General features: G+C 30.9%; 1 protein-coding gene across 2 annotated transcripts; it reads right to left on the reverse strand.

The window, feature by feature from the left end:
- Positions 1 to 559: 559 nt before the first annotated feature.
- Positions 560 to 6,228, reverse strand: LOC114416810 (homogentisate 1,2-dioxygenase-like). Of its 2 annotated transcripts, XM_028381834.1 has the most exons (10): positions 6,098 to 6,228; positions 5,814 to 6,012; positions 4,559 to 4,789; positions 3,039 to 3,118; positions 2,394 to 2,561; positions 2,117 to 2,292; positions 1,916 to 1,985; positions 1,650 to 1,804; positions 1,400 to 1,483; positions 599 to 906 (listed from the first exon to the last, which is right to left on the reverse strand). In XM_028381834.1, exons 2-10 carry the CDS (start codon positions 5,999 to 6,001, stop codon positions 691 to 693), a joined length of 1,368 nt encoding a protein of 455 aa, XP_028237635.1. In that variant the 5' UTR covers positions 6,002 to 6,012; positions 6,098 to 6,228; the 3' UTR covers positions 599 to 690. The 2 variants fall into 2 exon arrangements, with proteins under 2 accessions (XP_028237634.1, XP_028237635.1); XM_028381833.1 differs by having other exon boundaries at positions 560 to 906; positions 5,814 to 6,149.
- Between the last annotated feature and the right edge of the window lie 9,429 nt (positions 6,229 to 15,657).

The raw sequence follows: 15,657 nt of genomic DNA on the forward strand, positions 1-15,657 counted from the left end.
TTTATAATCATTATACAACTCTCTTAATTTAAAAAAAAGAAAGCTATCTTTCTTTGTTTTTCTTCCAAAACTCCACTTTCCAATTTATCTTAAAGGGAACACAAATCCTTCACCAATTACTCACTCTTAACGGCTAATTTCAATGATTTATTTATTGATTTTGTTTTTTTAATTTACCAAGTATCTCTATGACTCTGTGCATAAGCACATTAACTATACACTTGAAAAAGGAGACCGTGACTAGGATAGACCCTCTCTAGGACAGAACTTAAAAGATTCCAATCCCTTTCATTGTACATAAAACTTGCCTGAAACCATTTGGATTGACACCAATTGCGGTTGAGTTAACTTTTAGCACACCTAAATTAAATTTCTTTTTCTTTAAGGAACCTAAATTGTATTGAAAAAAAAAATACACAGCTAAAGTAAACATTTTTACACAAACATCCAATCATAACTTATCATATATGGAATATTTATTGATTTTTTAAATAACTATCTTAAAGTAATTCAAATGATAATTTATAATTAAATGATAATATAAAATTATTTTCCAATATTTAGTATATAAACATTAAACTCGATTATATTTCTTTAATTACATGTACAAAACAACCCAATCTTTTGGTGGTCTAATTGTCCATTCCACAATCTTTTGGTTGAGTTCACTTTTAACACCCATTTCACTCCTCACTGTCCATTCCGCAAGTTCGTGTTTTCAGGAGATGTCTCAGTAACTGTAAAATGAGATTTCAGGCCAATCCAACATTGGTAATAATCTTGATCCAAGAACGGTGATTCCAGGGCCCATTGACTGATACGGGGTATCAAACTCGATTCAAACATAAAAGCCATTGTGTCCGTGATCTTACAAGGTCCTCCATCATTTCCTCGTGCAATGGTAGCCTGAAAAACCAAGTACCGACACATGCATTACTAGAAGATTGAATCCATTAATTCATATTTTTTGCATCTTTAGTAGTTAGTACTTAAACCAAATCAACAAATGGCACATAACAAGGTTTTGCACTTGGGAGTAAACCTCGGTATATGATACTGTAAGAATTTCTTACTAGTCTAACACTGTAAAAAATTATTCATTTTTATCGTTTTCATCTTTATTTTTCACATTTTATTCTAAAAAGGACTAATAGTAATGGTGCCGCGTCTATCATAGTAAAAACTTTCATATTTGATATAGAAATCTAAAGCTAATAAAAGAAGCTTCTTTGTTAAAATGACAAAGGACATGATTTTTGAAAGAATAGGATGCAGGTCCAAACATGCATTAAAGTGAACATTTTACAAAATCAAAAATTAAAGTGAAGATTTTGTAAAATCAAGAACTACTAGCACATACTAGAATTAATACCTGCATGATTGTTAGGAAAAAACATACCTCATATGACTTTGTATCAGGACCATGGGGAGTCATACAATTATGGAGACTTGCACCACCGGGAAGAAATCCATCAGCCTTGGCCTGAAAAACAAATGGTCACAACACTAGAGAAGACCAAATTTTGTCTCAACTGACCCAAAACTAATCCTGCTCTTTTCCCATATTACCAAAAAAACTACCATTAAGATGCAAATCCTTCGTGCTTCCAACAAACAGCGATTAAAAGAAAAAATTTGATATGATATACCTCATAGCCACCATGAATAAGGCCCATAAATTCACTCATGCAATTGCGATGATAATATGGAGGCCGGAAAGTATGCTCAGCAACCAGCCATCTGGGTGGAAAAATGACAAAATCAAGCAATGCCACTCCAGGTTTATCAGTTGGTGCGGTCAACACTGCACATATGAACAAAAATGTAAAAAAAAAAAAAACAATTTCCATAAACAAAAAAAAAAAAAATGAAGAAGAGAAGGTTAAGACAAATTTCATTTTCAAAAAAGGCATACCAGTATTGATTGATGGATCACTATGATCAAACAGAACTGTATTATAAGGGCAGAATTTGCTTAAATCATACTGCAAGTGAAAATAATAGTTGCCAAATTAATTAAGATGCATAAATTATCTCACAGGAATTATGCCCCTATCAAACTGAAAATACTATGATTGTAATCATAACTCACAATGAAGAAGGGAAAAACACCCACCTTATATGGAACATAATTACCATGCCAAGCAACAACATTGAAGGGAGAGAAATCTTGTACTGCATCAAAGAGTTCACCACCAAACTTCTGCACTATGGTGTACCCAGGATAAGATTTATCTTCAAACCAAGCACTAGGAACAAGGAAATCCCTTGGGGAAGCAAGACCATTAGCACCTATAGTGTTAAAAAAAGTTATTTTTAATTTCACATACCATGAATTTTCAAGCAACATACATGGTAGCTTAAATTTCTTAAGAGTAAAAGAGAAAAGATACCTATTGGTCCCAGATCAGGAAGTTGAAAATGAGTACCAAAAATTTCAGCAACATAACCGCGGGATGGACCATCAGGCAGATTCACAGAAAAACGAAAACCGTGAGGTATTATAGCAATTTCACCCGGAGAAACTTTCAATCTTCCACATTCAGTAGTGATAAGGAGTCCTACAAATCCAGCAGACAGTATGAAAAATATAAATAAAAGGGAAAGGTATATTCCTAAAAAGATGTGATCCACAGGACGGATTAGAGTGTACTCTTAAGCATCATGAAACTTTATTTAACCACAACGCCAAAGAAGAAATTCATGCATGGAATAATTCAAAAACATGGTGAGAACTGGTTGTCATTCTAACTATAAAATTCTACACAAAAAAATCAAAGACAACTCTTAAATACCCATTCAGAAGACTAATGCACAAACCCTGGAAAAGAACAATATTTGTCATTCATATGCATTGCATCCTTCAATTAAGAAATTTCTTTTATATTCAAGTCCAGCCAAGTTCATTGGCACAGATCAACAAGGAAATTATACAGGTGCAGAGAGAACTATATGCACACAAGTATAATGAAATTAAACCCAAACACAACTTTCTTAGTTAACATTGAACCATCAAGGAAATTGTTTTAGTGACTTACTTCCTTGTTGGGGAACTATCAAGAAGTCACCATCAGCATTGCAAAAGGCACAATTGTCCATTGATTTGTTGGCATTGTACCTATAAGTGATATAATATTTTCCCATTTATTAAACTGTTAAAGTTACCTTAAAAATTTAAATTTTGTCATACCAAATCTGGAAGCTTGGCATCAATATCTATGACCAATACGCTATTAGTATTATTTTGCATAGGCTACCAAAATTAAAGAAAAATCAATGGCTGGAGGTGTATTTATGCAACAGGCCATGGTAGCAATAGCATTACTTAGAGCAAAGATAAAACAGCATATCATATAAACAAATTAATTTTCACAGTACACAAATCAAACAGATGAAACAACACTTGATTCTTCTTAGATAGTGTTTGGAAGTAAACAGACTAGAACAGGATGAAACATAAAATAGCAATTGTGTTCTATGTGGGTTTCTTTTAAAAAGAGAATAATCACTGCCTTATCTTATTCTTGTTCACACCAAAGTTATTGTTTCAGACAGAGACCTCATATCTTCATTCTCTACCCTTCAACCCAACCCACAAATCAATGCAAGTAGCACAAGAGAACTATGAGACCCATACCACACAGTCACACTATGATGACGACATTGCTTTCGGAGCCTAAACCTAATAATTCAACAGCATCTCCTAGCATTCGTGAGGAAAGTGGGGATAACATGCCTTCTTAACATTAGTCAACCCCTCAACTCCAAGAAAAAAGGAAACTTAAACGTGCATAGCGGGGAACTATATCTTGAATGGATTGTTCTCCAAGCAACCACCCCTCACCATAAATAAAGGATTTTAGTCACTTAGTTACATATCTTTTCCACCTTCATATACACCTAATGTAAAATCCAAGTGTCAAGAGTGTCTTTACCGTTATACCACTCTTATCTTTGACGCAGCAATTGGAGTCTCACCCCCTGCTAGTGTATTTTGAAAGTAAGCCCAAATCCAGACTCCAGGACAAAACAGTTATCAGAAGTACAAACTTCACATTAAAACAAGGTTATTCTAAAACACCACTTATGTTAGGTGTGATATCAACTGTCCACCATAGATCTGAAAGGAGATACATATGACCCCAACTTCGTAAGGCGTAAAAACATATTAAGAGGAGTTCCATAAAGTATCTCATTGTATTGATCAAAATGAAAATATACCAATGACTGTGAAATGTACTCTATTTGTAGAGCTTATTGTAGTAGTAACTAACAATTAACAAGCAAACCAACTAACAAATGTCAACTACCACAGCTAACTGACAACATCTAACATCAACTAAAATATATATTATTTCAATTTATAGTCATTAAACAATGGCATTGGCATCATATTATAATTGTAGAGACTTAAAGCTCACAAATTATGCCATTCTGATTAAGAAACCAAGCCAACCCAAAAAAAAGAAAATCAATGACAAAAGAAAAAGAACTGACTGGCACAACACCCATTAGATAAACAAGAATACAAATTAATCAAAGGATACCAATTAGTTACATGTGAATAGCATATCCGTGGCGCATGAAGGAGCTGCCAGAACCACACATGGTGGACAACCCATCAATGAAATCCATTGGCGAATCGGGTGCATCCATGGGCTTCCATCTAAGCTGATTTGGGTTAGCAGAACTGCTGGAGTTGTTGAACTCACTCAAAATCCTCCCATTACCCGGTACTCTTGGCTTGAACGGTTCGTGAGTCACTGATGGTTTGATCCGATAAAACCAACTACACACACACAAAAAGAAAAAGATAATTAAAAAAAACGTTGAATTAAACAAAAAAAAAAAGTAGAACAGATACATATGGAGTTAATGTTCAATTTAACGCCCAAAGTGTCTACTTGTATCCTTCAAAAGTAAGGTATACAGAAAGATTTAATTGCTTGGAAAAGTTATTGAAAGAGTAATCAGACATTTTTTGCAAGGAAATAAATTAAGTTCTTCTTCATTATTACAGTATTACTTTTAAGTATTAACACAATTTTTCTCACGAATGATTCCAATTCTTTTACTTTTTTTTCAAAAGATTTTTTTTTCTATTACTATGTTGTTAGTATGAAGTATATCCATTGACGATGCTGATTTGAAATGAAGTATTCATCAGCTTTGCTATAACAACTATTCTTCATCCAGTTTAGTCAGGACCAACCCAAAGATAAAGCAATAAAGCTCAAGATTTAAACCCACCCATAATAAAATCTATTTATTTTTATAAAACAAAAAAAGACCACGTATATTGAAAAAAAAAATTGTTACATGACAGAAAGCCTCAAATATAACTCACATTTAAATTGTGTTTCTCCAAGAAAAGCATCATATGTAAGGAAGGGAAGAATTGCAAGTTAAAAGTTATAAAGAAAATACCTTTTATATTTTTAATTGTTTAAAATTCTATTTTAGAATTTAAAAAATTTAAATTTTTTATATAAAAAAATCTAAATAATTAATTTTAGATTAAAAAAAATTTAAATTTTATGTTAAATTACTTTCATAAGTTAAAATTTTCTATTCAGAGTGCATAAAGGAGTTTCACTTAATGTTGGCTTTAGTCCGTATTTACCGATGGGATCCTGACTTTATTGACTCTTCCCTCTCTACCACGTTTTTATTGTTTTGTTTTACTCAAAAGATTACTCAGTCTCCCCAATCAACCACTTTTTTTTTTGGTTTTATTTTACTCAAAAGATTACTCACTTCAAAATGAATTTGCATATTTATTTATTTAGTTGGAAAAATATGCGAAGAAGAACCTGAAGAGGTTGCGGTTGCGAGGAGAAGTGAAGGAGGTGCCGGAGATTTGCTCGGCGTATAGTCCGTACGGGCAGACGAGGGGGCTGTTCTGCGCCGCCGGCAGAGCTCCGGCGAGGGCCTCGGAGGAGAAGTGGTTGCCGAACCCGGAAAGGCACTCGAACTCGCCACCGTCGATTGGGTTCGCCATGATTCACCGAACTAAGAGAAAAAAAAAAAAAAAAAGAGTGAAGAATTGAACTTGCCCCCGAAAGAGGAAGAGTGATAAAAAGAGTAGATTAACAACATGGTAGTATTTGTTTTGGTTTGACCAAGTGGAATTGTTCCACCGAAACAGATTTGGAATAGTATCAATTTATGGACTACTAATGAAGAACACGACAAGGTTCTTGTACTGACACGTTTTTTTGACGTGGGCCGGTGAGTCGAACCTAAAACGTGTAATAAATTATTCTAAATTTCGTACTATCATATCAATTATTGTCACGTCGTTTAAAGGATTTGAATAATTTTAAAAATTTATATAGTATAAACACTGTATTTTTTTTGGATATATTTAACTTTTATGAATTATTAATTATTAATATAATTTTGGTTTAAAATTTTAATCTTTCTAATTTAGAGTTTTTTCTTTTGGTCCCTACAAAATTTTTATTTATTTATTTTTATAAACTATATTTTTTCCTTAAAAACATTTTAAATAATCACTTTAAACAATAAAAAAAATGTTATCTAAAATATTATAAGGACCAAAAACAAAACAAAATCATTTATCTAACTAAAAATAAGAAATAACTTTACATGAAAAATAAAAATACACTAAAGTATACCAACTAAAAATATATTTAAATATATAATTAGGTCAATTAAACACTATAAATCCATAATAGATATAATATTTAAGAAAATAACCATGTCAATCAACAAATTTATTTTATATGATAATTTATAATTAATATTAATAATATAAACTCACATTGATTTTTTTAAGAAGTTTTTTTTACAAGTTTCTTATTTTTTTCAAAAAAATAAAATAAAAAGTAAGTGCATTTAACACTTTCAATATCTATATTAAGTGTTAATAAAGAGAAGGCTCTAGAAATCCCTAAAATACATACCTAGGAGTTTGAAACGTGTATGCCTGTAGTTGACAAAGTTGGAATTTTGAAAAACTTAAAAGATTGACACGTGTTTTGCTTTTTGTTCCCAAAATTATTTTATCTTTCTATTTCTCTCTCTCGCGGAGTCTCGAGAGTTTCTAAGCCTTCTCGCTCTCTGAGACCGTAAACATGCAACTGAACGAGAAATTAGAGCTGGTGCTTTGGGAGGAGTAGCGATTCGACGATTGAAGATGTGAAGGAAGGCACCACACTAAGTAAGGTTGTGAGAATGGAAAGCGTTTTAGAGGTTGTTTCCTCTTTGCCCAAATTTGGTGTTTTTTGTGTCTCTTTATTTTGACCTATTTACAAAATTCGTTGTTTTGTGCTTTGTTCTGTGTTCAGTGTCATGGGGGCACAAAAAAAGTTTTATTTTTCATTTTTTTCCGTTATTATGCATTTGGGGTCTACTCTGTTGCATTCATTCTTCTTTATGATCCTACTTCTGGTCTTTGTTGTTTTCAACTGATTAGTTTCGTTGGTTGTATTGGTCTTTGTGTAGATACGTGGTGATATTCACGGTCAATTTTATGACATGAAGGAGCTTTTCAAAGTAGGAGGGGATTGCCCCAAAACTAATTATTTGTTTCTGGGGGATTTTGTTGATAGAAGGTTTTACTCGGTTAAAACGTGTCTACTTCTGCTCGCTCTTAAGGTGATAATTTATTCTTCTTCTCTTATAAAACTGTAAGTTAGAAGCATCTTCTGTGGTTTATGTGTTTATTTTATGTTTTTTTTTATGTACGTTAGATCTGTTTTGACTTCCTTTTGACATTTAAAAAAAAAACGTCCCAGTCAGTTTAATTTATGATCATCACAGAAATGTGGTTGGTCTCCGAGCCATGGGTTTGGTGGTCACTGCATTTATTGTCTTTGTGTTAACTTTTTCTATTTTTTTTTCCTTTTTTGAGAACATATTTTGCTATTGCTAGAATGAAATTCTACAACTACAATGCATTTCTACAGCAGTGATGTTTATTTCCTACATGAGTATTATTGGTAGAGCCAGAGTTAAGTATTCTGCGCATGAAGTGCATTTTTGATGCAGTTGAGGTGTGTTACACATACATCTTGGCTTTCGGATTTTGTTTTGATTGACACAGAATTAACGGGATGAATGTATGTGTAGTATATGTGCAATTAACATGTCTCAATATATATATATATATATATAGGTTGCGTGTTACTTGGCCTCCAGGTTTATCTCTATTGTTTATTGTTGTGGTTGTTATTTTAGTTTCTGGGGATAATTAGGACGGATAGACATTTTTTCAAGGTTGGAGAAGTTTTTCTGAAATGGTCAAATTTCAATGTTGATAAATTTGATTTTGCATCCTAAATTTTCATTGTTGGCATGAAATTTCAAAGGATGAGCTTAAGAGCATATATAAAATGGGGTATTTTGTTTTTATAAGAGGGTTATATAACTATTGTTGTGCAATTTATTTTCCAGAAGAGGGTTACATGAGGAGAGAGACAAGGGGATTGTAAGGATGCTTTGTTATTGGTGATGCTTTATTAATCTGTTATGGTACTAAGGTTTTATTTTTCTCCAAGCTTATTCTTTTAAATTGGAAGCGGTAAGGAAATAATTTACCATTTCTTTGTGATTGCAGGTTGGCAATGGTTTATCAAAAGATTACAAAGCTCAAAAAGGTTTTAAGCATTCTGGTTGCTTTGTCCAAGTTTAAAGAAAAGCATTCTGCTTCTTCGGATTCTTTTTTTTGCTTGGTCAGGTTCCGAGGGTAATTTCAGGAGCTTCCATTCCCATTTGTTAAAGGACCGAGATGGTTTTTCCTTTGCTGGTGTAAAATCTTTGACGCTTCGATCTACAATGGTCAATATTCTTGCCTTTTGCTGATATTATTTGCCTTATTGTTGTTGTTGTTGTTGTTGTTATTATTATTATTATTATTATTATTATTATTATTATTATTATTATGTCTACTGTGTAGAGTATCATCTCGAGCAACTCAAGGCAAAAATAGCAAAACTGAGGACACAATTATTGGAGCCTCAAAAAGTATGTTGCTATTTATACGATTTATTATTGGTTTCTACTTCCAGGTTTAGTTTCTCTGCTGAGCTTTTGTATGAATTTTGCAGGAGAGCAAGGTTTTGAAGTTTTTAGGATTTATGTGGAATCCTCTTTCATGGGTCATGGAAGCTGCAACAATCATGGCCATTGCTTTGGCCAATGGAGGAGTAAGCTCTTGTATACTTTTAAGTTTTAATTGTATATTTTGTTGAAAATATTTATTTTGATATCTGCATGTGAATGCACATAATAGAATAATGACTTTCATCCTGTGATTCAAATTTCTCTTCTGAATCAAGTTTTGTGATAATAATTAGATTCATATGACATTTAAAAAATAGATTGATGTTATTAGTCATATTATTATTATTATTATTATTATTATTATTATTATTATTATTATTATTATTACGTGTAGTTGATTTAACTTTAACAAGTGTGTTTATTTTTTATTTTATTAATTTGTCAACTTATTATGTATCCTTTTTAATGCTTTATTTTTTTATCAGACATATACAAGTGCCAATGGCCTATTTTCTCGATCTACTCAGTTCACTCACACATCACGATCAAGTCGAAACTTTTGATTAATTGAGTTTTAATGGACATTCTAATTCATTATTTATAAATTGTTGATTTATGCAGAATCCAGCAGCCATGGCTTTAGTTCGTTAACAAGGTAAGTTTTGGCCTATAATAGAGTGAAAAAGAAAAAGACATTGAGAAATACTTGAATGTTGTTTGCATTCAAGTATATTATTGATTAGTACACAGTTAGTTAATATATTATGCTTTGCTTTTCATGGAATTGTTAGTCTCCGACTATTTTGATTTTTTTTTTTGTAACTTTGGGGTATTTGCCCGTTCTTAATATAATTAAAGTGATTGGAGGATTGGTGACTGTTTTAGTTTTTATTTTTTATATATTTTGGGAATTTGTCAATTCTTGAGGATTTTAGATTATTAAAGTTGATTGGTTAATTGTGAGCTAAGTTTTTAAGAGAGAGACACTAAAAAATAATCACTCATATTGTTGTAAGTAAAGTATATTTCCTATAGACACAAAATGAATCAAATTCAGCAATTAAAAGGAGCATCAATGCCATCAAACGAAAATGCTACCCAACTCATTATAAATCCTTTTTGGCTCTCAAAGTTTTGTTGTTGCTTGCCTTTTAAGATTCACTCTGCCTTTGCTAGCTCACTTATACTATTTTGGATTTTCAAATTCCTGTTACCATCTCTCTCTTTCTCTGATTGTTTTCATGACATTGAAGGCAAGCTCTAATCACCATCTTCTGGTTTTCTTAATTAAGTTAGTTCTATAAATACCATTTGAATCATTTTTGTTTTCTTTGGTTCGTAGTACTTTTGCATGGTGATGAGGATCAATATTGATTACAATGGTTGCTACAGAAAAGTGAAAAGAGCCCTTCTTGATATGCCAGGTTAGGCATCATGCATGGATCATCCTTAATTAATTTCTATATGCAAGCTTCTTATAGTTCTAAAATACAGAATTAAATTGTAAACCATTTTATATTTCTTTGACTATGTTATATATTGTGTTAGAGTTGGATACCCATCTCCTAGAAAAGAACCAGGGTAGTTGTGTGTGGAAGGTTCATTCCACAAGATGTTGCAATCAAGATAAGAAAAAAAAAAAACTAACTGTAGAGTTGAGATATTAGACTTACAATTTGTTTTCTTCCCTAATCTTTTTTTATTTATTTTCTGATTTAAAAACAAACTAATAAACTACAGTATAACAGAACCTACATAATAATAATAATAATAATAATAATAATAATAAAACAAAACCAAAATAATTCCCAAGTTTTCTTCCCTAATCCTTTTTTTTTCTGATTAGAAAACAAACTAAGAAACTATAGAAAAACAGAACCTACATAATAATAATAATAATAATAATAATAATAATAATAATAATGAAACAAAACCAAAATAATTTCCAAGTTTTTTTCCCTAATCCTTTTTATTTTTTTCTGATTAGAAAACAAACTAAAAAATATTATTTCCTATCTCTTATTATTATTATTATTATTATTATTATTATTATTATTATGTAGGCTTTGCTTTTCTATAGTTTCTTAGTTTGTTTTCTAATCAGAAAATAAATTGTTGCTTTGTTGAATGGATGTGCAATGGGAGGTGCAATATCAACAAAATATAACTCTTTTTTCTTTCATTTTCTATCATTTTTATCATGTTTTTCTTTCTCTTATATGTTACAAATGACAGACATACATGACATTTCAATGCATGTATAGAATAGACTTAGAAACCTTATACCTAGAACTGGGATACTTCAAGATTTCACTTTGCTATTGTGCTAGAGTTGGATACCCATTTCCTAGAAAAGGACCAAACCAGGGTAGTTATGTGTGGAAGGTTCATTCCATAGGATGTTGCAATCAAGATAAGGATAAAAACTAACCGTAGAATTGAGATATTAGACTTACAATTTATTTTCTTCCCTAATTCTTTTTATTTATTTTCTGATTAAAAAACAAACTAAGAAATTATAGTAGAACAGAGACTACATAATAATAATAATAATAATGAAACAAAACCAAACATTATTTCCTATCTCTTATTATTATTATTATTATTATTATTATTATTATTATTATTATTATTATTATTATTATTATGTAGGCTTTGTTCTTTTATAGTTTCTTAGTTTGTTTTCTAATCAGAAAATAAATTGATGTTTTGTTGAGTGGATGTGCAACCTGAGGTGCAATATCAGCAAAAGGTAACTCTTTTTTTCTTTCATTTTTATCATGATTTTCTTTCTCTTATATGTTACAAATGACAAACATACATGACATTTCAATGCATGTATAAAATAGACTTAGAAACCTTATACCCAGAACTGTGACACTTCAACATTCCATTTTGCTATTGTATGTTTGGTTTCTTTGGGTTCCTTAAAAAAAGGATGCACTTTGGGAAGTGGTTCATCTTTTGTAGATATTAAGAAATCAAAATTTTAGTTGCTTATATTTTTCGTACTCATAGGAATGTGCTTATGCTTATATTTTGGTTTTGTTTCATTATTATTATTATTATTATTATTATTATTATTATTATGTAGGCTTTGTTCTTCTATAGTTTTTTAGTTTGTTTTCTAATCAGAAAAATAAATTGTTGCTTTGTTGAGTGGATGTGCAATATTAGCAAAAGGTAACTTTTTTTCTTTCATTTTCTGTAATTTTTATCATGTTTTTCTTTCTCTTATATGTTTGGGTTCTTTGGGCCAAATCATTATTTTCTTTTGCTTCGGATGAATGTTTAAGCTCTTCTATATTTAGTTTCCTTGCTCATACCTATAATGACCGTCATATTCAGTACTCAAATGTTTTCTTTGCAGCTTTGTGCTAGCTAAACTCCATATTATCCACGACCATGGTTCATAATAGATTCTTGACATTTTGTTTATTGATTCCTGAAGGATCCCGGGAGTACTGGTCTATTGCTTTTTTTCAACAGGTAGCTTCTTTGGGAAATAACATTGTCATCCAAATTGCAACTGAAACCAGCCTTAAGATTAGTATTTTCATCCTATTCTTTTAACTACATGTTTAACTTTTATGTCTAAACCTCCCACTATACATATCTTTGGAGAAAATTGCACTGCTATAGTACCTACTCCTTTAGCAGTTATTGTTCTTACTTGGACAGTTTTTTATGTCTAAGATCAGTATTTGTTTTTGTTTTTAATTCCCCTCAATTTTCTTTAATGGATTTCTTGATATTTTCCACATGAGAAATCAAATGGCTTTCCTTTTGTGATTCTAATACCAAAGTTTCCTTGAAATTTTTTTAGGAACTTTCTTACTTTCTTTATTTTCTCATCCTCCAAGTTCTGAAGGACTACATGTTTGGTATCCTTTTTTGGGCATTTTTTTGTTGATGCTTGCCTACAATTTTTGGGTTTTTGTCAATTCATGGTTGGATTTTTTGTATCTTTGCCTTTGAATCAGTTTCTGGTGGAGTTTGTTTAGAAGAAAGTGTGGCTAAGTAATTTTCCCCCCATATTAACATAAATCTCTATGTCGTTTTCTTGCATAGTGAGTTCTTTGAATCATCTTTTTTGTCATTTACATCTTTCACTTAACAGTTCTTAACTAATTGAAATATGATTTTGGGTTCTTCTTTATGGAGGACAGATTGTTGCTTGGAAGAATCATCGAAAGGGAAAACTTTTTTTATGAGCAGTAAGGTAAAAAAAAATAGTGGCACTTATGAAAAATTTGTGCTTGTGATTGAATTCATGTTTCTCTATTTTATTGTCAACCTTGAATGATATTTGAAGATCAAATTTCTTTTGAATTTGTTTCATTTATTTGCGATTGTTTACGTATAGTTGATGTCATTTATGGGCATTTTCTACTGAACAGGCTAGCTAGAAACAACAAAAAACAATCAGAGAAGGAATATCAACTTGCCTAGCACATATTAGTTTTATTTCACTCACTGGTGGTGAAAACATACTTGACTTTTGTTTTAACATTTTCAGTGCAATTTCTATATAATCACCGGCGAATTTTTAAATAGAGATAATTTTACTTTTTATAGAGGTTTAATTGATTTTAATGATTTGGTATGACTATATAATCACGAGAGAATTTCCAATTGATATTATAAAGATTTATCTATAGAAACTTCCAACTTCTGCCGCCCCTCATGTTAATGCTTGTGGTTAACATATGACAATTCTAAGAAGATTTGACCTTCCTCTGCAATGGAATGACATAGTCCTCAACACTAGCATTGGTGACAAATACATCGTTCAACCTTGGTACCAATTTCTTGTAGACAACGATTTTATCTATGGAGATGAAGTTTCATTTTATTACCACCGTTATGATAAAATTTGGAAGATTGTCATAAGCTTTTGTTTGGCAAGCTGCTGTAAGTTTTCGATGAGATCTTTAATTTGAATGATGTCTTAAAAAAGATTAAGAATTTATCACAAAATCTGGAATGGTAGTTATATTGACTAAATTTTATTTGTATTTTGTTAATTTTATAAAAAGTATTTTGTAGTTTGAATACCAATTTTATTATCAATATTAAGGTTTTTTTTTGCTTCAACACTGCAATTCCTTTTATATCTGTCTTGCAAAATTTTTTTTGCTAAATCACCAATCAGACAACCCGTGCATATACACGGATTGCACACTAGTTTATCATATAAAATAAAACAGGATAATATATTAATAATAAAATTTAATACTCCTGTAAAAAAAATACAATTTAATACTAGGATTAGCTTTCATGAACACTAAGTCAATATCCGTGATGCAACATAACTTACGGATAACTTATGAATAAGTGTCAAAAAATAAAAAATGTTGATTTAACAAAATATCTTAGTGTTGTAAATTTTTTAATATTATTTCAGTTATTACAAATAAAAATTCACGACAAAGCTGTTTACATGTAGAACACAAATACTCCAATTACCCCATTACATATCCTAATAAATGTTAGTAGTCACCATGCAAAATCTCTTAGGTCATCCCTGATAAGAGATTTCATTTAAGATTCTTAATCATCTTTTTGGTAGATCTTACAGTGTCACATTAGCATTTAAGATATCCTAAACTTTTTACTATAGTAATAAATTTTATTTTGATATCTTGAATCATTTTTTGTAGATCCCATGAAGGACAAATCTTCTAATATTTATTTATAAATTATTTTAAAATAATAGAAAACAAATAATTATATATTTTTTAATTTAAAAAAATTATAATGAAAATACAAAATTTATTAATAATTAAAATACTTATCTTTAAATATAATTTAAACTTATGATAATACATAAAATTGATTGAAAAAAATACAAACATCGACATTGAACAACAAAAATTAAATTTCATCATTATTATGACTGAAACATTCCCAAATATGTTTCACCAAGTATGCTTGAAAAGTGCAAAAAAACGAGCAAGAAACTATCGTGTGCATGATAGACAAAAAACAAATTGGAAAACAATACGGATCTTAGTGGTTCTTGTAAAAGAACCATATCTCCTTAATAATGGATCTTAGGAAGAGTAAAATCTTCTTCAAATAAACATTATTTGAAATAGCCTTAAGCCCAAGTGGTTACATTATATTTAATATGCTAGCATTATATATTAGGTAACCACCAAAGCCAACAATCAAAAGAAAGTCCTTATCAAACCACTTATCAACTGCCTCTGTTCCACAAACCCTCTTAATATCTTTCTACCATGTAGAAGCATTCCTACAATCATCCTCCTCTCTCAACCCTTTCCAACCTCGATGTTTGGATTCTAAAATTTGGCCCCATAACCCCCATGAGTTGTGGTAAACACCCCATCTCCAATTAGCAAGTAAGGAGTCATTGAACATAGTAATGTACTCAATCCCTAAACCCTTTTTTTTCCCTCAGGGAACAAACTTTCTCCCACCTCACCCAAGCAAACTTTCTCTTTCCCTCCTTACTTCCCCAAAGGAAGTCTTTATACTTTTTCACTATTTTCTTTACCACACCATTTCGGCATTTTTAAAAAATATAGGAAAAAAAAGTGGAAGAGATGATAAGACGAAGTTGATGAGGCATACCCTTTCTGCTAGTGATAATACTTTGTT

This window comes from Glycine soja, chromosome 6 (genome assembly GCF_004193775.1).
Source record: "Glycine soja cultivar W05 chromosome 6, ASM419377v2, whole genome shotgun sequence".
NCBI lineage: Eukaryota > Viridiplantae > Streptophyta > Magnoliopsida > Fabales > Fabaceae > Glycine > Glycine soja.

Excerpts from the sequence above, each read along its gene's own strand:
- LOC114416810 (XM_028381833.1), bottom strand. The coding sequence starts at position 6,001 with ATGGCGAACCCAATCGACGGTGGCGAGTTCGAGTGCCTTTCCGGGTTC. Across the intron at positions 2,562-3,038 it reads GATAGTTCCCCAACAAGGAA|GACTCCTTATCACTACTGAA; the intron begins GTAAGTCACTAA and ends CTGGATTTGTAG. Across the intron at positions 2,293-2,393 it reads TCCTGATCTGGGACCAATAG|GTGCTAATGGTCTTGCTTCC; the intron begins GTATCTTTTCTC and ends TTAACACTATAG.